Source organism: Mya arenaria, chromosome 4 (assembly GCF_026914265.1).
Source record: "Mya arenaria isolate MELC-2E11 chromosome 4, ASM2691426v1".
NCBI classification, from domain to species: domain Eukaryota; kingdom Metazoa; phylum Mollusca; class Bivalvia; order Myida; family Myidae; genus Mya; species Mya arenaria.
Window position 1 is genome coordinate 56580473 of NC_069125.1, and position 24032 is coordinate 56604504.

A 24032-nucleotide genomic window follows, 5' to 3' on the forward strand; every position below is an offset into this window, starting at 1 on the left:
TTGAACCAAATCATCATATTGAAATGGTTAAACATATACGAGTGGTAAATAAAAATACTGCCGCGTCTTGGAAGATTTTGTACCAATGTTTACATTATCACGTGTTTGACCCAATTCCGATGTCATTTCTGGATTGCAGTATTAAACTACCAATGCTCCAGTTTGCATGACAGCTTTTAAACAAAGTATGAATGAGAATTTGTTTATTGTGATTTATTCAATATACTTGCGATTTGTTACACTGAACCTACCGTTCTAAAACGAGCTATCATGGGTTGCAACGGAAAACGTTGGACAGCGCTGACCGCAAGTGGCCTTCACCTTCAGCTCTGTGTATATACAGTACATGAATATCAGTTAAATATTTAAGACAAAACGTCACTTGTAAGGCAAATCAACACATACTGGCTATTGTATATATAAATTATGTACAGATTGGTCGCTTAAGGTCATTTATGCACATAGGGTATTCACATTAAAGGTATCATTTAAACTTTCAGCAATTTCATTTCAAAATCAAATATGTGAAAATCAAATGACAGATGACATGTAATCAGACGTGTGCAGCATCCTCCGATGGCGTAGTGAGGGCAGTTTTGCAGTGACTTTCTGACAACGGATGAGCTAGTACGATAAACGTTCAATATTGTCAGTTTCTCATTTTCCAGTTGCGGCAATTATTCAGGTTGAGCAATGATGTCGGCAAGGCAAAATAGTTTCAAACATGGTCCGTCCGTTTCACACCGTCGCCAATTAATGTGGCGGCCGACATTCAGTTCAACCGGTTCTGCGCCTTTGGGTTGTGAAAAAAGCGTTTTGTCATTTGAATTATTAAACTAAAATCTATATATTAGATAATAAACACTCATATTTGTATGGCAAAACTCGGTTGAAAACTGTACAATGTTGCGTAGCTCAGTTATATTAAGCTATTATTATATATATCAACGGTCATGATCTGTACCGTCACACGGCTCAGTGCACGTGAATATGACATCCGGCTGGAAAGAACTATTGATTTGACTTGTCTGCAGTTATTTAATGCATGCGTATCTATTGATTTGATATGGATATTAACATTTAATGAAAACTTATGTAAGTTTTAAATTAAATGCCCGACCGGTGCACCGGACTGCGCGGGGACAAACAGCCATCGGTATCACGGTTTCCTAAATTCCGCTATCTATCTGCCTTTTCGAAACAAAAAAAAGTGAGAGTGGACCCCGACTGTATGAATTGACAATAAAACTCAATAAAAGTTATGCATAAATTTTCTTTTTTACTTCTTTGATCTTTTATTATTATTTTATGACGTCCCGAAAGAACGGATGTACGCAAAGAGTGTGCAGCTCGGGCAATATGTTCGCTATTTCATTGACCATCTCATATTAAACGTTTCACAAAAATATTAATATACGTTTATGTCACTCGCTTCATATCCCACCTCTCACCTGACACAACTCTAAAAATATCAATACGGCCAAAATGTGCTTGAGCCTAGAAATGTTAGGACTTCAGCTTGAATGACGTCGGACCAATCGTGCTTACGCCGGCGTCACCTTAATGACGTCACAATAACCCGCGGTCGCTGTTGACAACTTGTATCGTTTCCAAAGGCTGACAGTTATAAAAAAGATAGGACGCGTTTTATGTAATATACAGTGATACCATTTCACCATTCGCGTTGGTAAAATTGTTTGAATGATGGTAAAGAGTGCCGGAAACTGCTACCCGTATTTGCTCGTGGATGAGGGGCTGAAGAAGAACCACTCGTCCGACAGGTGCATCAAAGTCTTATAAATTATAACGTACATAATTGATCAGTTAGAAGCTTTATAAAATGTGTAATTAATTGATAGCACATGACAGAGTAAATAGTCTAAATGAAATCCCACTTAATTCAAAACTTTACACATAAATTAAACTTGGGACCGAATGTGCGCCTGGTTCGAGCGGCTAGAGACTACCAGCGACGGAACACTAGCACTAAGCTATGTCGACTGAGCTTACCGGGTGTCTCGTGCTAACCAAGATACACTCCAGACAATAGTGAAACGATCTTACTATCATAAGACAAACATTAAAAAAATCTACGCGTGACAACAGCCAATCTGGCGATTTATGACATTCTGCTAAATTTCGCACGTGTCGTGTGTGGCATTGACTGCTCTATACATAGAGGCATTGCACACGCACTTGTTGTAGTTTTCTCTAAGAAATATTAAAATACTATTTTTTAAACAAAATCCATATATCTAAAGATTATCAACCAACTTGTGTTGTTTTTCACCCTCAAGATTACGGAAGTATCTGTGTGGAAAGATCGCGAAACGAGCGGAAATGGAACTTAGTTACATCCGGCAGCTCCAGGACTGGCTAGATGACCTCCGTCCACTCATTGACGGCACATCAAGTAAGTTATATATGTAATAATGGCTGCTCATAAGTGTATATCTACTTTTTCCAAATTTGCTCAAATGCTTCAGATCATAGACATCATTGCCATCAGCAAAGTGAATTCTGAAACCAATATTTGACCATATCACTCACATTTTGGGTCAAATTTTTTTCTTTCTAGTTGATAGTTTCTGTTAAAGCTACATCTCACAGATTGAACTTTTTCAAATTTCTGTCTTGGAACGAGCCAATATTTGCGAAAATCCATGGAAACCATATAAGACTGCTGACAAAAAATTAGATCGCAGATTTTTATATTTTTTTTAACGGAAATATGAAAACCTGTGATCTGATCTTTTGTCAGCAATATTTATCATTGGTTTGCAGATATTTACGCAAAAATTGCTCTTTCCAAGACAAAAAAATAAAAAAAAGTTGTAAAAATGGTAAATCTATGAGAGTGCAGCTTTAACATAATATACTAAATAAGTTTAAATAACCAATTACCTCCAGAAGAAAATATATGAAGAGCAATATGGGTACTTCAAACAAGTTCCTGTTTTACGATCATCGTTAATCATGATTTTAATACCAAGGAGTCATGTAATCTATCTCTCTATTTGGACTGTTTGCTAAATACTCTATTATATAATCATGTATATCACATTGGCTTAATTCTCGCGGACAGACTGTTACCTCGACACGGAGGTGACACGGCGGCTCATGGGAGCGTTCAGGCTCGAGGCGCAGTCAGCCCTGGACGCCAGGCAGCACGTCTACAACCAGATCATGGCCGAGCAGGGACCTTACGCCGCACTACAAAGGTAGGATGCAAAGCCTCTTTACCTATACCGTTGCCAGTAAGTATAATATGCAATTATTATAATACTTATATTAGATAATCAACTAGTATTGTATGTGTTGCATCGTTGTATTAAGCGGGACCATCTTTGTTGTAGGAGGAAAGTGTTTTTAATGTTCATAAATGTGTCCGACAGTTTGTAACATCGTATTGTGTGCTCCGTAGTTTCAGAATTTTCATATTGAAATTTCCCTTACAACCATACCATGTTTATAATGGGGTCAATGCAGAATGAGTACCAACGACTTACGTTTGCTTTGCTAATGTATGTAGCCTCATTCAAAGCATTCACGCCGTTGGAATCGCTGATCATGTGCTTGTTTGTAGGTTGGATGCGGACGAGGCGGCCCACGCACTGACCAAGATTGACGAGGAATTCTCGGAGATGTTCAAGAAGCGGAAAGAGATGGAGCGAGAGTATAATCGACACAAAGACGTAAGATATCTTTTGGTAATGATTTGGGAACGTTGTGAAGTAGTTTAAACAGGTATTATTGCTTCAGCAATGTCGGGGTATTGCCGTTGTTTCGTCTTTGCTGTAGCCGGGTCGTTATTTGCATGTTAATGTATCGGTAAGAAAATATGTTGTTAACAATAAAAATATGCACATATGGAAGATCCTTTCACATGGGCAAACGATGTATTAGTTAAGGGTGGCAATATGGGAGATTCTAGCACACGGGCAAACTATGTATCAGTTGAGTGTGGCAATATGGGAGATTCTAGCACACGGGCAAACTATGTATCAGTTGAGTGTGGCAATATGGGATATTCTAGCACACGGGCAAACTATGTATCAGTTGAGTGTGGCAATATGGGATATTCTAGCACATAGGCAAACTATGTATCAGGTGAGTGTGGCAATATGGGAGATTCTAGCACACGGGCAAACTATGTATCAGTTGAGTGTGGCAATATGGGAGATTCTAGCACACGGGCAAACTATGTATCAGTTGAGTGTGGCAATATGGGAGATTCTAGCACACGGGCAAACTATGTATCAGGTGAGTGTGGCAATATGGGAGATTCTAGCACACGGGCAAACTATGTATCAGTTGAGTGTGGCAATATGGGAGATTCTAGCACACGGGCAAACTATGTATCAGTTGAGTGTGGCAATATGAGAGATTCTAGCACACGGGCAAACTATGTATCAGTTGAGTGTGGCAATATGGGAGATTCTAGCACACGGGCAAACTATGTATCAGTTGAGTGTGGCAATATGGGAGATTCTAGCACACGAGCAAACTATGTATCAGTTGAGTGTGGCAATATGGGAGATTCTAGCACACGGGCAAACTATGTATCAGTTGAATGTGGCAATATTGGAGATTCTAGCACGCGGGCAAAGTATGTATCAGTTGAGTGTGGCAATATGGGAGATTCTAGCACACGGGCAAACTATATATCAGGTGAGTGTGGCAATATGGGAGATTTTAGCACACGGGCAAACTATGTATCAGTTGAGTGTGGCAATATGGGAGATTCTAGCACACGGGCAAACTATGTATCAGTTGAGTGTGGCAATATGGGAGATTCTAGCACGCGGGCAAACTATGTATTAGTTGAGTGTGGCAATATGGGAGATTCTAGCACACGGGCAAACGATGTATTAGTTAAGGGTGGCAATATGGGAGATTCTAGCACACGGGCAAACTATGTATCAGTTGAGAGTGGCAATATGGGAGATTCTAGCACACGGGCAAACTATGTATCAGTTGAGTGTGGCAATATGGGAGATTCTAGCACACGAACAAACTATGTATCAGTTGAGTGTGGCAATATGGGAGATTCTAGCACACGGGCAAACTATATATCAGGTGAGTGTGGCAATATGAGAGATTCTAGCACACGAGCAAACTATGTATCAGTTGAGTGTGGCAATATGGGAGATTCTAGCACACGGGCAAACTAAGTATTAGTTGAGTGTGGCAATATGGGAGATTCTAGCGCACGGGCAAACTATGTATTAGTTGAGTGTGGCAATATGGGAGATTCTAGCGCGCGGGAAACTAAGTATTAGTTGAGTGTGGCAATATTGGAGATTCTAGCACGCGGGCAAACTATGTATCAGTTGAGTGTGGCAATATGGGAGATTCTAGCGCGCGGGCAAACTAAGTATTAGTTCAGTGTGGCAATATGGGAGATTCTAGCACACGAGCAAACTATGTATCAGTTGAGTGTGGCAATATGGGAGATTCTAGCGTGTGGCAATATGGGAGATTCTAGCGCGCGGGCAAACTAAGTATGAGTTGAGTGTGGCAATATGAGAGATTCTAGCACACGGGCAAACTATGTATCAGTTGAGTGTGGCAATATTGGAGATTCTAGCACGCGGGCAAACTATGTATCAGTTGAGTGTGGCAATATTGGAGATTCTAGTACACGGGCAAACTATGTATCAGTTAAGTGTGGCAATATGGGAGATTCTAGCACACGGGCAAACTATGTATTAGTTGAGTGTTGCAATATGGGAGATTCTAGCACACGGGCAAACTATGTATTAGTTGAGTGTGGCAATATGGGAGATTCTAGCACACGGGCAAACTATGTATCAGTTGAGTGTGGCAATATTGGAGATTGTAGCACGCGGGCAAACTATGTATCAGTTGAGTGTGGCAATATGGGAGATTCTAGCACACGGGCAAACTATATATCAGGTGAGTGTGGCAATATGGGAGATTTTAGCACACGGGCAAACTATGTATCAGTTGAGTGTGGCAATATTGGAGGCAAACTATTCATCAGTTGAGTGTGGCAATATGGGAGATTCTAGCACACGGGCAAACTATGTATTAGTTGAGTGTGGCAATATGGGAGATTATAGCGCACGGGCAAACTATGTATTAGTTGAGTGGGGCAATATGGGAGATTCTAGCGCGCGGGCAAACTATGTATTAGTTGAGTGGGGCAATATGGGAGATTCTAGCGCGCGGGCAAACTAAGTATTAGTTGAGTGTGGCAATATGGGAGATTCTAGCACGCTGGCAAACTATGTATCAGTTGAGTGTGGCAATATGGGAGATTCTAGCGCGCGGGCAAACTATGTATCAGTTGAGTGTGGCAATATGGGAGATTCTAGCGCACGGGAAAACTATGTATCAGTTGAGTGTGGCAATATGGGAGATTCTAGCGCACGGGAAAACTATGTATCAGTTGAGTGTGGCAAATATGGGAGATTCTAGCACACGGGCAAACTATGTATCAGTTGAGTGTGGCAATATGGGAGATTCTAGCACACGGGCAAACTATGTATCAGTTGAGTGTGGCAATATGGGAGATTCTAGCACACGGGCAAACTATGTATCAGTTGAGTGTGGCAATATGGGAGATTCTAGCACACGGGCAAACTATGTATCAGTTTAGTGTGGCAATATGGGAGATTCTAGCACGCGGGCAAACTATGTATCAGTTGAGTGTGGCAATATGGGAGATTCTAGCACGCGGGCAAACTATGTATCAGTTGAGTGTGGCAATATGGGAGATTCTAGTACACGGGCAAACTATGTATCAGTTGAGTGTGGCAATATGGGAGATTCTAGTACACGGGCAAACTATGTATCAGTTGAGTGTGGCAATATGGGAGATTCTAGCACACGGGCAAACTATGTATCAGTTGAGTGTGGCAATATGGGAGATTCTAGCACACGGGCAAACTATGTATCAGTTGAGTGTGGCAATATGGGAGATTCTAGCACACGGGCAAACTATGTATCAGTTGAGTGTGGCAATATGGGAGATTCTAGCACGCGGGAAAACTATGTATCAGTTGAGTGTGGCAATATGGGAGATTCTAGCACGCGGGCAAACTATGTATTAGTTGAGTGTGGCAATATTGGAGATTCTAGCACGCGGGCAAACTATGTATCAGTTGAGTGTGGCAATATGGGAGATTCTAGCGCACGGGCAAACTATGTATGAGTTGAGTGTGGCAATATGGGAGATTCTAGCGCGCGGGCAAACTATGTATTAGTTGAGTGTGGCAATATGGGAGATTCTAGCGCGCGGGCAAACTATGTATTAGTTGAGTGTGGCAATATGGGAGATTCTAGCGCGCGGGCAAACTATGTATTAGTTGAGTGTGGCAATATGGGAGATTCTAGCACGCGGGCAAACTATGTATTAGTTGAGTGTGGCAATATGGGAGATTCTAGCACGCGGGCAAACTAAGTATTAGTTGAGTGTGGCAATATGGGAGATTCTAGCACACGAGCAAACTAAGTATTAGTTGAGTGTAGTTGAGTGTGGCAATATGGGAGATTCTAGCACACGAGCAAACTATATATCAGGTGACTGTGGCAATATGAGAGATTCTAGCACACGAGCAAACTATATATCAGGTGAGTGTGGCAATATTAGAGATTCTAGCACACGAGCAAACTATATATCAGGTGAGTGTGGCAATATGAGAGATTCTAGCGCACGAGCAAACTATATATCAGGTGAGTGTGGCAATATGAGAGATTCTAGCGCACGAGCAAACTATATATCAGGTGAGTGTGGCAATATGAGAGATTCTAGCGCACGAGCAAACTATATATCAGGTGAGTGTGGCAATATGGGAGATTCTAGCGCGCGGGCAAACTATGTATTAGTTGAGTGTGGCAATATGGGAGATTCTAGCACACGGGCAAACTATGTATTAGTTGAGTGTGGCAATATGGGAGATTCTAGCACACGGGCAAACTATGTATTAGTTGAGTGTGGCAATATGGGAGATTCTAGCACACGGGCAAACTATGTATTAGTTGAGTGTGGCAATATGGGAGGTTCTAGCACACGAGCAAACTAAGTATTAGTTGAGTGTGGCAATATGGGAGATTCTAGCACACGGGCAAACTATGTATTAGTTGATGGTGGCAATATGGGAGATTCTAGCACACGGGCAAACTATGTATTAGTTGATGGTGGCAATATGAGAGATTCTAGCACACGGGCAAACTATGTATCAGTTGAGTGTGGCAATATGGGAGATTCTAGCGCGCGGGCAAACTAAGTATTAGTTGAGTGTGGCAATATGGGAGATTCTAGCACCAGGACAAACTATGTATTAGTTGAGTGTGGCAATATGGGAGATTCTAGCACACGAGCAAACTAAGTATTAGTTGAGTGTGGCAATATGGGAGATTCTAGCACACGAGCAAACTAAGAATTAGTTGATGGTGGCAATATGAGAGATTCTAGCACACGGGCCAACTATGTATCAGTTGAGTGTGGCAATATGAGAGATTCTAGCACACGGGCAAACTATATATCAGGTGAGTGTGGCAACATGGGAGATTCTAGCACACGGGCAAACTATGTATGAGTTGAGTGTGGCAATATGGGAGATTCTAGCACAAAAGCAAACTAAGTATTAGTTGAGTGTGGCAATATGGGAGATTCTAGCGCGCGGGCAAACTATGTATTAGTTGAGTGTGGCAATATGGGAGATTCTAGCACACGGGCAAACTATGTATTAGTTGAGTGTGGCAATATGGGAGATTCTAGCACACGGGCAAACTATGTATTAGTTGAGTGTGGCAATATGGGAGATTCTAGCACGCGGGCAAACTAAGTATTAGTTGAGTGTGGCAATATGGGAGATTCTAGCACACGAGCAAACTAAGTATTAGTTGAGTGTGGCAATATGGGAGATTCTAGCACACGAGCAAACTAAGTATTAGTTGAGTGTGGCAATATGGGAGATTCTAGCACGCGGGCAAACTATGTATTAGTTGAGTGTGGCAATATGGGAGATTCTAGCACACGAGCAAACTATGTATTAGTTGAGTGTGGCAATATGGGAGATTCTAGCACACGAGCAAACTATATATCAGGTGAGTGTGGCAATATGAGAGATTCTAGCACACGAGCAAACTATATATCAGGTGAGTGTGGCAATATTAGAGATTCTAGCACACGAGCAAACTATATATCAGGTGAGTGTGGCAATATGAGAGATTCTAGCGCACGAGCAAACTATATATCAGGTGAGTGTGGCAATATGAGAGATTCTAGCGCACGAGCAAACTATATATCAGGTGAGTGTGGCAATATGGGAGATTCTAGCGCGCGGGCAAACTATGTATTAGTTGAGTGTGGCAATATGGGAGATTCTAGCACACGGGCAAACTATGTATTAGTTGAGTGTGGCAATATGGGAGATTCTAGCACACGGGCAAACTATGTATTAGTTGAGTGTGGCAATATGGGAGATTCTAGCACACGGGCAAACTATGTATTAGTTGAGTGTGGCAATATGGGAGGTTCTAGCACACGAGCAAACTAAGTATTAGTTGAGTGTGGCAATATGGGAGATTCTAGCACACGGGCAAACTATGTATTAGTTGATGGTGGCAATATGGGAGATTCTAGCACACGGGCAAACTATGTATTAGTTGATGGTGGCAATATGAGAGATTCTAGCACACGGGCAAACTATGTATCAGTTGAGTGTGGCAATATGGGAGATTCTAGCGCACGGGCAAACTATGTATTAGTTGAGTGTGGCAATATGGGAGATTCTAGCGCGCGGGCAAACTAAGTATTAGTTGAGTGTGGCAATATGGGAGATTCTAGCACCAGGACAAACTATGTATTAGTTGAGTGTGGCAATATTGGAGATTCTAGCACACGAGCAAACTAAGTATTAGTTGAGTGTGGCAATATGGGAGATTCTAGCACACGAGCAAACTAAGAATTAGTTGATGGTGGCAATATGAGAGATTCTAGCACACGGGCCAACTATGTATCAGTTGAGTGTGGCAATATGAGAGATTCTAGCACACGGGCAAACTATATATCAGGTGAGTGTGGCAACATGGGAGATTCTAGCACACGGGCAAACTATGTATGAGTTGAGTGTGGCAATATGGGAGATTCTAGCACAAAAGCAAACTAAGTATTAGTTGAGTGTGGCAATATGGGAGATTCTAGCGCGCGGGCAAACTATGTATTAGTTGAGTGTGGCAATATGGGAGATTCTAGCACGCGTGCAAAGTATGTATTAGTTGAGTGTGGCAATATGGGAGATTCTAGTATAAGGGCAAACCATGTATTAGTTGAGTGTGGCAATATGGGAGATTCTAGCGCGCGGGCAAACTATGTATTAGTTGATGGTGGCAATATGGGAGATTCTAGCACACGGGCAAACTATGTATTAGTTGAGTATGGCAGTATGGGAGATTCTAGCACACGAGCAAACTATGTATCAGTTGAGTGTGGCAATATGGGAGATTCTAGCACACGGGCAAACTAAGTATTAGTGGAGTGTGGCAATATGGGAGATTCTAGCACACGGGCAAACTATGTATTAGTTGAGTGTGGCAATATGGGAGATTCTAGCACACGGGCAAACTATGTATTAGTTGAGTGTGGCAATATGGGAGATTCTAGCACGCGGGCAAACTATGTATTAGTTGAGTGTGGCAATATGGGAGATTCTAGCACACGGGCAAACTATGTATTAGTTGAGTGCGGCAATATGAGAGATTCTAGTATACGGGCAAACTATGTATTAGTTGAGTGTGGCAATATGAGAGATTCTAGTATACGGGCAAACTATGTATTAGTTGAGTGTGGCAATATGGGAGATTCTAGTACAAGGGCAAACTATGTATCAGTTGAGTGTGGCAATATGGGAGATTCTAGCGCGCGGGCAAACTAAGTATTAGTTGAGTGTTGCAATATGGGAGATTCTAGCACACGAGCAAACTATGTATTAGTTGAGTGTGGCAATATGGGAGATTCTAGCACACGAGCAAACTATGTATCAGGTGAGTGTGGCAATATGGGAGATTCTAGCACACGGGCAAACTATATATCAGGTGAGTGTGGCAATATGGGAGATTCTAGCACGCGGGCAAACTAAGTATTAGTTGAGTGTGGCAATATGGGAGATTCTAGCACGCGGGCAAACTATGTATTTGTTGAGTGTGGCAATATGAGAGATTCTAGCACACGGGCAAACTATGTATTAGTTGAGTGTGGCAATATGGGAGATTCTAGCACACGGATAAACTAAGTATTAGTTGAGTGTGGCAATATGGGAGATTCTAGCACACGGGCAAACTTAGTATTAGTTGAGTGTGGCAATATGGGAGATTCTAGCACACGAGCAAACTATGTATTAGTTGAGTGTGGCAATATGGGAGATTCTAGCACACGGGCAAACTTCAAGCAGACGGACAAACTATGAATCAGGTGAGTGTGGCAATATGGGAGATTCTAGCACACGGACATACTATGTATCGGGCGAGTGTGGCAATATGGGAAATTCTAGCACACGGACAAACTATGTAGTAGGTGAGTGTGGCAATCAGTTGATTTTGGCAATATTGGAGATTCTAGCACATGAGCAAACTATATATTAGTTTAGTGTGGCAATATGGGAGGTTTTATCACACGGACAAACTATGTAGCAGATGAGTGTGGCAATATTGGTGACAGTTATACAAACAGGTCACATCAATTTAATGTTGTGTTGTACGGACTTTAGCCAAATGAAAATAAAGCGAGCGAGCAATTTAGAATACACCCCCACACACACACACACCACCACCACCACCACCACCATATCAATATTAAAACACGAGCGGTCGAATTAATTTTGTTCCAACATGAATATCATCATCCTGAATGAGTGTACAATCATTCATCTTTCTCCTTTTTAGTTAATGTGTTATTTTAAGTAAATACCGTACGGGGGTATTCAATTTATGTTACTGTTTCAGTCATCTGGGATTTAACAGAGGCCAATTAAAACATGTTTTTTTGCAATTTCCTTTACATAACATTTATTTTACACTAGTTTTTCTATTTATTTATTTTTATAAAAAAAGAAGAAGCGGTTTCTTAAATTGTAGGTGCGGTAATAACGTCGAAAGGCGCATCCAAACGGTAATTGAAAAGCCTTAAGCCGACCGAATATATGACGCCTATTATCACGTGTATTATGTATGATACGGTTAAACGGCATGTTTTACCATCTACAGATGGTCGAACACACGAACAATAAGATTGAAACGATCGAGGCAAAGGTAAGCAATCGGAGTCACGTGATCACCACGCGGCGGCCGTCAACGCGTGCGGGTACCCGTAAGGTTGATGAGCTGATAGAGCAGCTGTCTGCGCTCCGAAAGCAGAATGAGACGGAGAGCGAGCGGGCGGGACTGTCCCGGGATCAACTTGTGGATAAGGACAAGGAATACTGCCAGGTATCTGAGAGCACTTAATTATTATGAGTAATAGTAGAATCAATTGACGGCCATCCTTTCATATTAGCTTTGTTATTGTCAAGCGTTTAATATGTGCATGTGAATGAGTGCCATCCTTTAAGTAAGCTTACAAAACTTTCAATTTGGTGGTGGCCGAAATACTTATAAAGATGTTTTTTATGCTAAAATAGTCTGAAACCATGTCAAATGTCATCAATAAGTACTTTAATCAAATAAAAACGCCGTATTGTGAAGAGTTCAAGACCTTTGTAAGCCTGTTAAGGATAGTTTTTACCCGATAGGTGGTCACATAACACACTAGCGATGATGACGTGCTCATTACCGAATAATTAAACGGGTTATATTCCGCCTTGAAAAAAGAGATATGTTGTGAAATAGGCAACTATATTATTTTTATACATTTATTTAACATTCCGATCAATTTCCCAACAACAAGTCTCATGTTGCACTGTGTTTCCTGTCTCTTTTTAGTTTATATACACGCCTTTTGTACGCCTCTTGTACGCCCCTGTGTTTTCAGACGTTGATGGAGATGGACAGCCAGCTGCAGGAGCTGGAGGCGGACCGGATACGCGCTGTCGTCAACTGCGTCAACGTCTTCCTAAAGCACGCCACAGAGGCGCTTCACAGGGGGTACGCCGCCATTTGTAAATTTTACAAGAGTTGATATTATAAATACATGTACCTGATATCCAATCACTTGCAAACATGGTCATGGTCTGGTGAATGTTGTTGATTAAATGGACAGTTATAACGAGATTTACTCCGGCATTGCAAACGTAACACGGTTTCTTCACAACTCATTAACGATTACGATGCAAGTTTGATCAATTTAATTCATTGCTATGCGCGTCATGTATGATGTTCAGAAATGTCCAATACATCTACTAGTATTACGTTTTATTCTTTAGAATGGTGACGAAGGGAGACAGCCGACTTCCCAATCTGGATTCCGTATTGGGTCTGTTGGACGTGCACTGGTGTGACGTAAGAACCAATGCTAGACGCGCCGAACGAGGAGAGGACGTCAAATACACAGTACGAACCTAATTTAGCGATACAACATGTAAATGGCGCCCGCGATGGCATACGTGTTTGTACACAGTAGTTCTGATGAACAAAATACGAGATTATCATGGCCTTCAATAAGGAGGAAACAATTAAACTAAATATGTACAGATTGACATTAATGGAGCATTCATGCACGCGGTGTCATTGATAAACGCTATGATCAAACGGTTTGTCTTTTACTTCCAGGAGATGTTTTCGGTTGACCCGCTTCGTCGGAAGCAAGCTAGCCAGCACAGCAACCTGAGAAAAGCGGACTCGAGGCCGGAGTCCGTACAGAAAGGAGCCATATCCAAGGGGCTTGGAAGGTTTAATACGGCTATATTTCCATAACTTGATATAGATTAAATAATACCCCCAATGTTGGTTCGGTTCACTTTGACTTTTGTACAAATCCACTTTAAAACTGATGCTAGTCATAGCGTAATTTTCTTTAACCAATTTAAAAAAAAAGAATTTTCTACGTCCCTACGCCAACGGTCAAGGTCACAGTTACAGTTTTATCATTATGGAATGCAGAATATATGCAGATATATGATAGCTGGTCGTGTCTGGGATGGAGGGATATTAAAAATTTTAAGCACATGTGTTCAATACATAAAGACGACGTTAAACATGCAAGATCCAAACAAAGTTCAAGTTCACAATTGAGTTAAATCATTATAGAATGCTGCATATATGCACACAGATATAGATGGTAATGTCCGGGCTGTAACTTTGTCATGTATATAGGGATTGTAAAAGTATATGGCACATGTCTTCGGTACATAAAGACGACGTGTCCGTCCATACCTATTTCTTCATCACTCCCCCAACCTGAATTCAACCATCGTGGGTTCTGTTATATGCTTATAGTTTATACAAGCTATTCTTTGATCTAGGTATAGTTGTAATTGAATATTCGTATGACCTATGTGTCGATTCGGGGGCATTCTTCACTTATTGTTACAGCTCTTGTTTAGCAATATGTTTTCATGATTTCAGTGAGGGAAACAGAGAAATAGATAGACGGACATTCTGCCGCCCTGCGATTAACCTTACAAGTGACGAGCTGGAAAGCACACACAGCATCCTGAGCCATCTCAGCTCCCGGTTATCGTCTTCAGGCTCGTCCGTGGAAACAGAAGTGGCGACCGCTCAATCCGCCAGCCGCGGTGCGTTTGGGTCTAGCAGGCAAATTGTGGCTATGGCAACAAAGTCGAAAGGTATGGTTAGAAAACTAAAATTTGGTGGCTGATTTCTGCCATAACATATTCGGCCAACACGAAACAATTAGGGAGTCAATACATGTTTATACACACCATGACACTTAAATTAATTGTTCTGGGGCCTTGTAAATGATATGTTGTCATTCTTATGTTGTCCTTATACATGTAAGTAGTTTGGCTTCATTCATGTAATTGTCGTAAAAAATTGTCGTAATGGCGCGCTTTATTTTATCATTCTAAAGCATGGGTGACAAAAACGGCAAATTAAGTGTGCCAATATGACAAACACAGTAGGTGTCGTTCAGAAAAAGCTGACAGAAATCAACCCCGTATATAGGACATGCAAGCTGTGTATATCAAATATTTCGTGAAGAAAAAACAACAATGAAACGTTTTGTATCATTGTTTAAATATGCAAGTGCGTTAGAAGTAAAACACGTTATCAAACGTGGTTGCAGATTCGATTGAGAGTCTGGATCTGCCCCCAGAAACCCGCTGTGTGGCAAACATCACCAAGATCGACCCTTACCGGCAGTACAGGACACGTATGAAGCTAGCTGGGAGCCAGGAACCAGAGCCCGTGCCCACAGCGCAAATCACCGGTATAGTACCATTGCGTAGAAGTATTATTTTCAACTTTCTGAAATTTGTCATAGGGAAAGTTGTTTGCTTCTGTTCTTGTTTTGTGCATATCAGTTTGTTCCCAATTTCACCATACAGAACAGCTGTGGGTATTGGAAAACTTTACGTCATATACCCATTTGGTGTTCTTTCTTTGACTTGCGATTAAAAGTTAGTTTATTTTCAATGAAATCATGACCGATTATTGAGTGTTTAACATTTTTCAAGCATCAGTTACACCGCAATCAAATATACACGACTTTAACAGAGTACAGCCAGATGAGACGTTTTGACGCTGACGTCGAAAATAGTGAGAGCGGTTGTGACGTCACCAGCGACAGTGCGATGGCCAACGTGTTTGATGTTAAGGTCGTAGCCATACAGGACAATTACCCTGCCCCAGGATCAAACGAGTTGCCATTCAAAGCAGGTATGGAGGTGATACTTATCCAGTTATCCTATGTTATCATATTTTGTATAATAGATTAATCAACTTTTTAATGGAATATGTTTTATGTACCGGTATTGAGTAACCACACGTTTCATCATATTTCAGGTCAGACTTTTAGGCAGAAGCGTGGTGTTGACGAGACAGGAATGTGCTACGGTTGGACACGGGAAAACAGAATGAGCCGCAAAATATACGGGTATTATCGACCCAGTCTAGTCAAAGCAATGAAATGAAAATGAATCAAACTTAAAACATACAATTCATTTCTATTTAAGGATTATACACAGCAGTATATGAGTAGTTGTTTCATCCTATTTCTAATAAAAGATTATACACAGCAGTACATGGGTGGTTGTTTCTCCCTCTGTTAAACATAGTCTTGTAATACGACTGTTTGGTTTTTAATTATTGTGTCATTTAGCAGCATGCTTTTGGTAACTATAGTTTATACTACGAGGCATTTCAATTTAATTCCCATTGAAATTCTTAATCTTTTATTACAAACAAGAGCGCCATGGAGCGAAGACAAATGCTTGGCTATTGTTTTTTGTCAAAAAAGGACCACAACTGAAACAAAAAAATTTAATAAGGGTTATGGGTCTTGCTTTTCATGTGCATATTAAATATGGCAACATAGGTACAATATTTCATATAAATATCTTGAATGGTTGTTGAGTTATAGCCAAGGCTAAGGTTTATGCATGCCCAAAAAAGATGCGAAGGCCATGCCAGTATATTGATTTTATTTTAAAAGAAAACAGGCGAGCTAAAAATCAATGAATCATTTTACAACTGTAAATTCTATTATGTTTCATAGACTTGAAATAAAAAAAATACAACTTCTGCTTATGATTTGTAAAATACTTTTTACAATTACAAACACTTTACACATAGTTGCATATGAAAAACAAATTCACAACAGTAAAAATAAGTATACACATTTTTAACAGATTATGTGTGATTTTTTTGATTCTCAGTAAAAAAATATTAAACCAAATTATAATTATATTGAATAAAATGCAAAAAAAAATACTGAAAAACATACTGGTGGTTCAATAGTTAACAGCGCAGTGGTTAGCGCACTCGCTTCTCACCTAGGCGACCCGGGTTCGATTCCCGGCCTGGGCGCATGTTTGGTTTGTGGTCACCAAGCCGGACAAGTGGGTTTCCTCCGGGTTCCCCCACAACACAAGACCACACTCTCGCATAAAATCGTGCCAACGAGAGTGATTAATATAATGTTGTAATTACTTGTTTCACAATCGTTGTAAAATAAAATATGTTTAAACTAATAGTTAACAAGTAAAATGGATTTCTATCAATACATGAGTGCATTATCAGAAAGCTCTCTTCCTTTGTCTGAAAGCAAATCCTTATAAAACCACCGGTTTTACCATAATAAATGGACAGAAATTAAATAAACATATCACAAGATTGTTAGTTTGCACATAGAGAAAATGATAATAACAGAAAATGATTTTCCTAAGTGTCAAATGTCCTTCGAGATTTTCTATCTGCAATTCCGACCAGGACGTCCTTCATCTCGGAAGTAAACTCAGAACTATCTGGAGCGTCGGTAAGTTCCCAGGCCTCGGACGACCCTTTACACTTTGCTCTGCATATTGGACAGGAATTATGGGTGTCCGTCCTGAAAAGCAAGTATAGTAATTAAAAGCAATCAATGTATCCTCATGATTACTACCATAACAATGGTTGTCACACAACCATTCTATTGACCAATAGTTAACTTACATTTGTTAATAAATAATAGAACATGGTTGTATAAACCAAGAGATTACATTGACCACCTCAGACAACTGACCCTGCGGAGTCAATCTCTCACCGTCAGGACAATTATGTAACTTGCCATTCAAAAAAGTATACAGAAGTATAAGCAATATAATATAACATGCTACCAGAATATGAGTGTCTAATAACTGACCAATTTATTTTCCTAACCAAGCTTTATTTATTTAATACCTGACAGAACATTTATAGTTATTGTACACGTAATATTAGTTTTGAATCAATGTATAACCTCTTGTCTGCTATTCTATCTGTACTCAGTCAAACAGATAAATTCATAAAATATTTAAGATCTGTTCAAAATGTAAGAGCCTAAAATCATAATTGTGCAAATTTTACTGCTAAGCCCTGCCTACCATTCTCTGCAGCAGTTTTCACAAAACTTGTGAGTACATGGCATGATGGTCTTGGCCTCATTTTGCATACAGATACAACACTCGTCCTCTAGAGGTAGGCTCTTCTGCTCAGCTCTGAAACAATAAGCACAGTTAAGACATTGTACAGTTTTCATGTATACTTGTATGCATAGATGCATAAGGCATAAATCCCATTTGACAATAGTAATATAACACCACTGCCATGATGAAGAATGACCCAATACAATATTACCAGAGTTTTTCTAATAGAAAATAGTTATATTTTATCGCATAAAAAATACACTTAAACTAGCTACAAAGTTGAGACCACCTGCATACCACCTGACTTTACAGAGTGCAGACTAAGAATGCTTCAAGTTTTTATAAGAGATCAACCCAATAAATCTTAAAATAGAAGACAGAAGACAGCAGGTACTTACTCATGTAGGATGATGGATGCACACAGGTTAAGGGGAGCTGCAGTGCCGCCAGGAGAGGCAGGCGCTAGATTGTTCACCTGGTCTGTAATCTCCTTGTAAACAGAGATGTATTGGCGCAGACTTAAGTGTCGCATTGAACATACACGTTGAGTTGCTGCTATAACCTGGAAGAGAAGATGTAAGGGTACTACACTTTATGTAAGACAATCTATCAAGGAATATTTATGGGTATACACTTTGTGTTGGGCAATTATTTGGTAGAATATAAATTATATGAGCAAATTATGAATTATATATATAGTCAAGTGGAAGTTTTCGCTGCATGCACAATTACTGTTACATGTACTACTCACTAGTACTAGTGCATGTGAGCAATACTGTATGAATAATAGATATGAAATTATTAAAACAACAACAACAGCAACAAACAGTAACATCTATTGAGCATTTTTACATAACAAAGCATGGCATTATTTATGTACAATCAAATTTCAAACTACCCTAAGAGAGAGGTAAGAAGGAAATGAGGCAATGCTTAAAGAATATTTACTTTTCTACACTCAATTTGAACAATCCCCTTCCAAAAAATGGTGTCATCTGATCCAGGTTTTATAGAAAACTGTAACTGCTTTCCACGCTGGTCTGTGAAGGTTGAAGTTCTGCAGTGAAGAAAGAGAAGCTTATGAAAATAAAAAATTAACTTAAGATTTAAATGTAAAAATAAAACTTAGTAAAATGGACCTCCTAATCATCAATGGCAGAAAAAAATACTACAATAAATAAAATGCCACATTATCTTAAAGTGTATCATTTATTCTTGTTCTCTAACAGTGAAGACAGAATTCTTTAAGTGTTTATGCTCATGTCTCTGCAAGAGGGATCACTAGCGTGCGGACTGATTCTCATGTTATCCTTTAGAAAGCTTCTGACAAAAAACAAATATCATTATGTCAATTTAATGGTTAAGAAGAGCATAAATGAGAAAAAAGTTTATTACTTTGAACAAACTATGAATAATGTTTTATATATATATTTCATTACTTTAATGTAAACTATAGATGACACAGGAGTTACGAATACTCCGAATGGCGCCTGGACACAGGAATTTTTCTTTGAAAGGAGACCAAAACTCCAAGGTTTTTGTACACTGCATTTCCACTTTTTATGCTAACCAAAGTATGTTGTTAAATCAAAATCAATTGAGTAATTAATAAATTGAGCTGCTGACAAGAAAAAGTAGCAAAGTGCATCAAATGTAATTCTGTCATTAGCTGATAAAGAGTTATTGTTTTTCTTGTACACTGCAATTCATATCACTGTGCTTTACCATAGTATGAACTTAAATATTAAATTCCATCCAGTTTTTAAGTAATGCTCCTGACAAGAAAAAGTAACAAAGGGCAATATTTCTGTGATTAGCTGTAAAAGATTTATGGTTCTTATACACTGTACTTTCTCTCATTGTGCCTTACCATTGTTAAAGGTTTAATTAAAGTCCATCCATTTAGTTTTCAAGTTATGCTCCGGACAAAAAAAGTAACAAAGGGCAATTACTCTGTAATAAGGTAGAATATAGTTATGGTTCTTATACACTGCAATTCCTTTCATTGTGCTTAACCAGTGTCTGCAGTTCAATTAAATTTGATCCAAAAGTTTTCAAGTTCTGCTTGGGACAAGAAAAAGTAACAAAGGGCAATTATGTAATACTCTAAAATAGAGTAATGGTTCTTGCATACTGCACTTCCTCTCATTATGTTTCATTATTATGGTATGATTTTTTATTGAATTCCATACAGTAGTTTTTTAGTTATGCCTTGGTCAAGAAAAACAAAAAAGGTCAATATAATAAGCTGAATAGAGGTATGCTTCTTGTACACTGCCCTACCCCTCAGTGTGCTTTACAATCATATGAAGTTCAATTAACTTCCATCCAGTTGTTTTCAAGTTATGCTATGGATAAGAAAAAATGTAATGGACCGACACTGCAACCGACCGACCACAGGGTGACTCCAACATATCGTCTTAATTTTTGTTTGTCAGGGGTATGATAAATGGCATTTTGATTTAAGTACATGTACTTACATTCTGTTTAGCTCAGACAAAGAATCTACAAATTCTTTATAAGATAAACGAGCAATGCGTTTAAGAATGTCTGTATGATGTCTGAGTTTTCCATGCACAATATCCACACTGTTACTCCCTGTTGTAGCTTGTTCAAACTGAGCACTTTCCTGTTGTCCCATCACCATCTGAAACAAACATGACTTATTTATATAAATGGATTGTAATTGGGTAATAACACAAGAGGCATACATGTATGCTCTTATGGCATAGCTTATTGGTCATTTTCAATTTGATCAATTCCAAACGACTATAATCTAGTCATACACGAGGGATCTGCCTTGTTTTGGGAAGGAACAGTGATTAAGACCATATTAAACTACTGTGAACATCAGGTAATAAACTGAAGCTCAATTGTGTTCACAAGTAAAATGATAGCAATTTTGACATATTCAAAGGCAATAATCAATTCATGCATGGGCAGATCTGGCTGGTTTTCAAAAGGAAACGAGGTCTCATCAATATTTAACAACTGGGCAAATTTGGTGAAGATCATGAATTGAAAGAAATGGATGCTCTATTGTGTTCACAAGCTGTATTATGGCAACTTTATCAACTTTTTCAAGGCTCAATATCTAACTAATGAATAAGTTTAGTGAAAAGCAATCAACACAAGGGACAAAATCAACTGCACTGAGTACAGGTGGTATCTTTAACGAAACAGGGGAGGGAAAAAACAAAACTGCACTCTCTGAAAACAGGTTGTCTCCCTTAGACTTTTTTTTCTCAATTTAATGATACAAACATAATTTTAATTAGCGCCATGATCGGATTAATTAAGTCATGAATGGGCAGATCTGGCTGCTTTAAGAAAATAATTGAGTTCTCATGGATATCTTAAAACTGTAGTTTGATTAAGATAAATCAAAACTGAAGACTATATTGCGTTCACTGGCAATGTATTAATATGTAACGTTTTTTGGCATTGAACTGCATGACCCAGTTGTCAGCCCAAGACTGTAGATTATCAAGGTCTTGTAACGTTGTTGTAATTGGCGGTGATCAGCAGTGTTGTTGATGGCTCTGTAAAGGCGGCAGTCTGCTGAAAAAAGTCTTACATTGGATTTGACTATCTGGTAAGTCATTGATGTGGCAGAGAAAGCAGCCCAAGGACTTTGCCCTGTGGGACTCTCAATTCCACTTGTTCATGTAGAGATTGCTCCCCTTCAACCACGACACACATCTGTCTCTTTGTATCTTCGGCAATGTAGAGCCTCTTATTCTGTATAAGATTTCTGAGGGGCTTTTAGTATGGCATTGTATGAAGTGCTTTACTAAAGACCAGTAGAGCAATGTCAACTAGTTAATTTTCTCTATAATAATTATGAAGTCACTCAGTTCATTTGTTGTTACAATAAGTTGTGTTTCACAGGAGACGCCTGTTCTTCAGCCGTGGTTACCAGGTATAAGGATATGAAACGAATGCTTGTAGTGTTTTAGCCAGGAATTAAAAAGGGCAGGGTGGGCCAAAAAAGGGGCAGGATTGGCCAAAAAAAGGGCAGGGTGGTCCAAAATAGGGGCATGATGCTTTCTGAAATGGGAAAACAATGTGCACAATATTTGCTTTGTTTTGGTGTAAAACAACCATGTACCTTATCAAAGTACATGCATGTTCATGCACACATTGCAGTAATATCCCTACAGAATACTCTTAATTCTACTTTCTTATTCATTTTCACTATCGACACTTTCTTTACCATCTCGGGTTGTTGTCACCAGGGCTCTCACAAGTCACAAGGCTGATTTTTTTGGGATATGTCACTTCTCCCACCAGTCAAATTAGGAAGTGGGGAGATTTTAAGGAGAAGAGATACTTATCGTAAAACCTGAGATAAATATTGTGCCATGCCACAAAACTAATTAAATTCACATTTACTTTGATTGCTTTTACAAGATGGAATGTTAAAAAAAGTGTTCTTTTTTGGCATATCAAAAGTGTACTTGTCTATAGTCTCCTTTTTGCAATGTATAATTTACCTCCAAAAATTGTCTAAAATAAAAATAAAGACATTAAAAAAATACCATTTGAAACAATTAGAATGGCCTTATATATGAGCTGTTAAAAACATTTAAGTGCTGGGGCGAATCTTGTTTTGGTACGATCAGGATAGGTTTTCAATATGCTGACATTTTAAAACAAAATGACATTTAAAATCTCTATCCCTCATGAAAAACTCACTAATACTTAATAATAGAACTTAAAAATCGAGAAATAAACTCCGAAAAATGTTATGACAAAATGGCGGTGACTCGCCGAATTTTCTACTTTTAAACATCGTACAAATGAGGAAAATACTGTTAGTAAACGCTATATAAAGCAAATAAGAAAGTTTTGACATTACAAAACAAATTTTCATTATGAACATTCAATATTAAAACTATCAAATATTGGTCATAAAGTCAAGTATTTGATTTTCTTAGCGCCGCCGTCTGTTTTTTAATGACCGTCTGCTTCAAACGAAACAATGTTCTGAAAAGTGTGCCTTGTTTTTACACTGCAAGTATCAATTGTTTACTAATGCTTGACAACATTTTTCATCATTTCTTTTCACAAACTTTATCATTTGACCAGTGTCTTCTCTGATTGGTTAACATGGGACGTTTCGATAATTGGATGATAGACGACCCAATTATGTGATTAGGAGATTAACGATTATAAGTGGCTAAATTAATTAAATTGTAACAACATCGGCATCAGACCCGCGGTGATGCCGGTTGTATGCCTTAGCACGCACTGATCTGTGACAGATTAGAAAACGGCGACATTGACCAATGAAATACTTTTAGGGCGTAACTTTGTGATAAACAACGATCTGAATGGCCAGAAGGGCGCAAGGGGGGCGGGAAAAATATGGCAGGGCGTGTAAAAAGGGGCGGGTCAAAAAAGGGCAGGGCGTGCCGCCCTTCCATTCCGCTTTAGCTAAAACACTAGCTTGTCTTGGTAGTCTAACATAAGGCGGCAGATAACATGTTTTAGGTTTTTAGATAATCACAAGTCAGTGAGACACAGTGTAGGATGAGGGAAGTTTTCTGCAGTGTTCAATGTTTCAGTTTTACAAGATGGTGTTAACATAGATGGAAAATGAACAATGCTTGGCTTAGATGCAAACTATTAAAATAACTGAAACTAAAAACGTTATATATATAGTTGTTTATCCTGAAGGCAGCAGGTGTCATAACCTAGGTGTGTTTGGGATGAACGTGTATGAGTACGAAAATGGGATAAATTTATTAATCGAATTTCTACGGTATTTGGATGAAAAACCCACCAGTCAAAAAAAATGATACATGAATGAAATACGTATAAAAGTATAGCTAATAGGCTATAGTGGGTGGATTTTTAAAAGATACATACTTATAATTATGGCCAAATTATGGGTCGAATTGTTGCCGGAAGTTCATATAACAACATTAGCCGGAATTTACCGAAAAGGTTTACGGAAATAAACGAAGCGTGTCATTGGCAGCATGGTGTCCTTGACCT

General features: G+C 39.2%; 2 protein-coding genes across 2 annotated transcripts; one reads left to right on the forward strand and one right to left on the reverse strand.

Annotated features, from left to right (window-relative positions):
* The first annotated feature begins 1704 nt into the window (after positions 1-1704).
* LOC128230930 (uncharacterized) lies at positions 1705-16415 on the forward strand. Its single transcript, XM_052943358.1, has 12 exons — positions 1705-1781; positions 2298-2413; positions 3086-3221; positions 3587-3695; positions 12235-12456; positions 12998-13110; positions 13389-13515; positions 13735-13853; positions 14530-14750; positions 15212-15355; positions 15643-15804; positions 15931-16415. The coding sequence occupies exons 1-12, from the start codon at positions 1705-1707 to the stop codon at positions 16056-16058; spliced, it is 1674 nt and encodes a 557-aa protein (XP_052799318.1). The 3' UTR covers positions 16059-16415.
* A 138-nt stretch (positions 16416-16553) lies between these two features.
* On the reverse strand, positions 16554-24022 carry LOC128231510 (RING finger protein 141-like). The gene is made up of 6 exons (XM_052944439.1): positions 23904-24022; positions 20510-20676; positions 18978-19086; positions 18428-18591; positions 17988-18101; positions 16554-17473 (listed from the first exon to the last, which is right to left on the reverse strand). Exons 2-6 carry the CDS (start codon positions 20674-20676, stop codon positions 17308-17310), a joined length of 720 nt encoding a protein of 239 aa, XP_052800399.1. The 5' UTR covers positions 23904-24022; the 3' UTR covers positions 16554-17307.
* Positions 24023-24032: the final 10 nt, after the last annotated feature.

Excerpts from the sequence above, each read along its gene's own strand:
- LOC128230930 (XM_052943358.1), top strand. The coding sequence starts at position 1,705 with ATGGTAAAGAGTGCCGGAAACTGCTACCCGTATTTGCTCGTGGATGAG. Across the intron at positions 1,782-2,297 it reads AAGAACCACTCGTCCGACAG|ATTACGGAAGTATCTGTGTG; the intron begins GTGCATCAAAGT and ends TTCACCCTCAAG. Across the intron at positions 3,696-12,234 it reads AGTATAATCGACACAAAGAC|ATGGTCGAACACACGAACAA; the intron begins GTAAGATATCTT and ends TACCATCTACAG.
- LOC128231510 (XM_052944439.1), bottom strand. The coding sequence starts at position 20,676 with ATGGTGATGGGACAACAGGAAAGTGCTCAGTTTGAACAAGCTACAACA. Across the intron at positions 19,087-20,509 it reads TTGTCTGAGCTAAACAGAAT|AACTTCAACCTTCACAGACC; the intron begins GTAAGTACATGT and ends TCTTCACTGCAG. Across the intron at positions 18,592-18,977 it reads TTCAAATTGAGTGTAGAAAA|GTTATAGCAGCAACTCAACG; the intron begins GTAAATATTCTT and ends CTTCTCTTCCAG.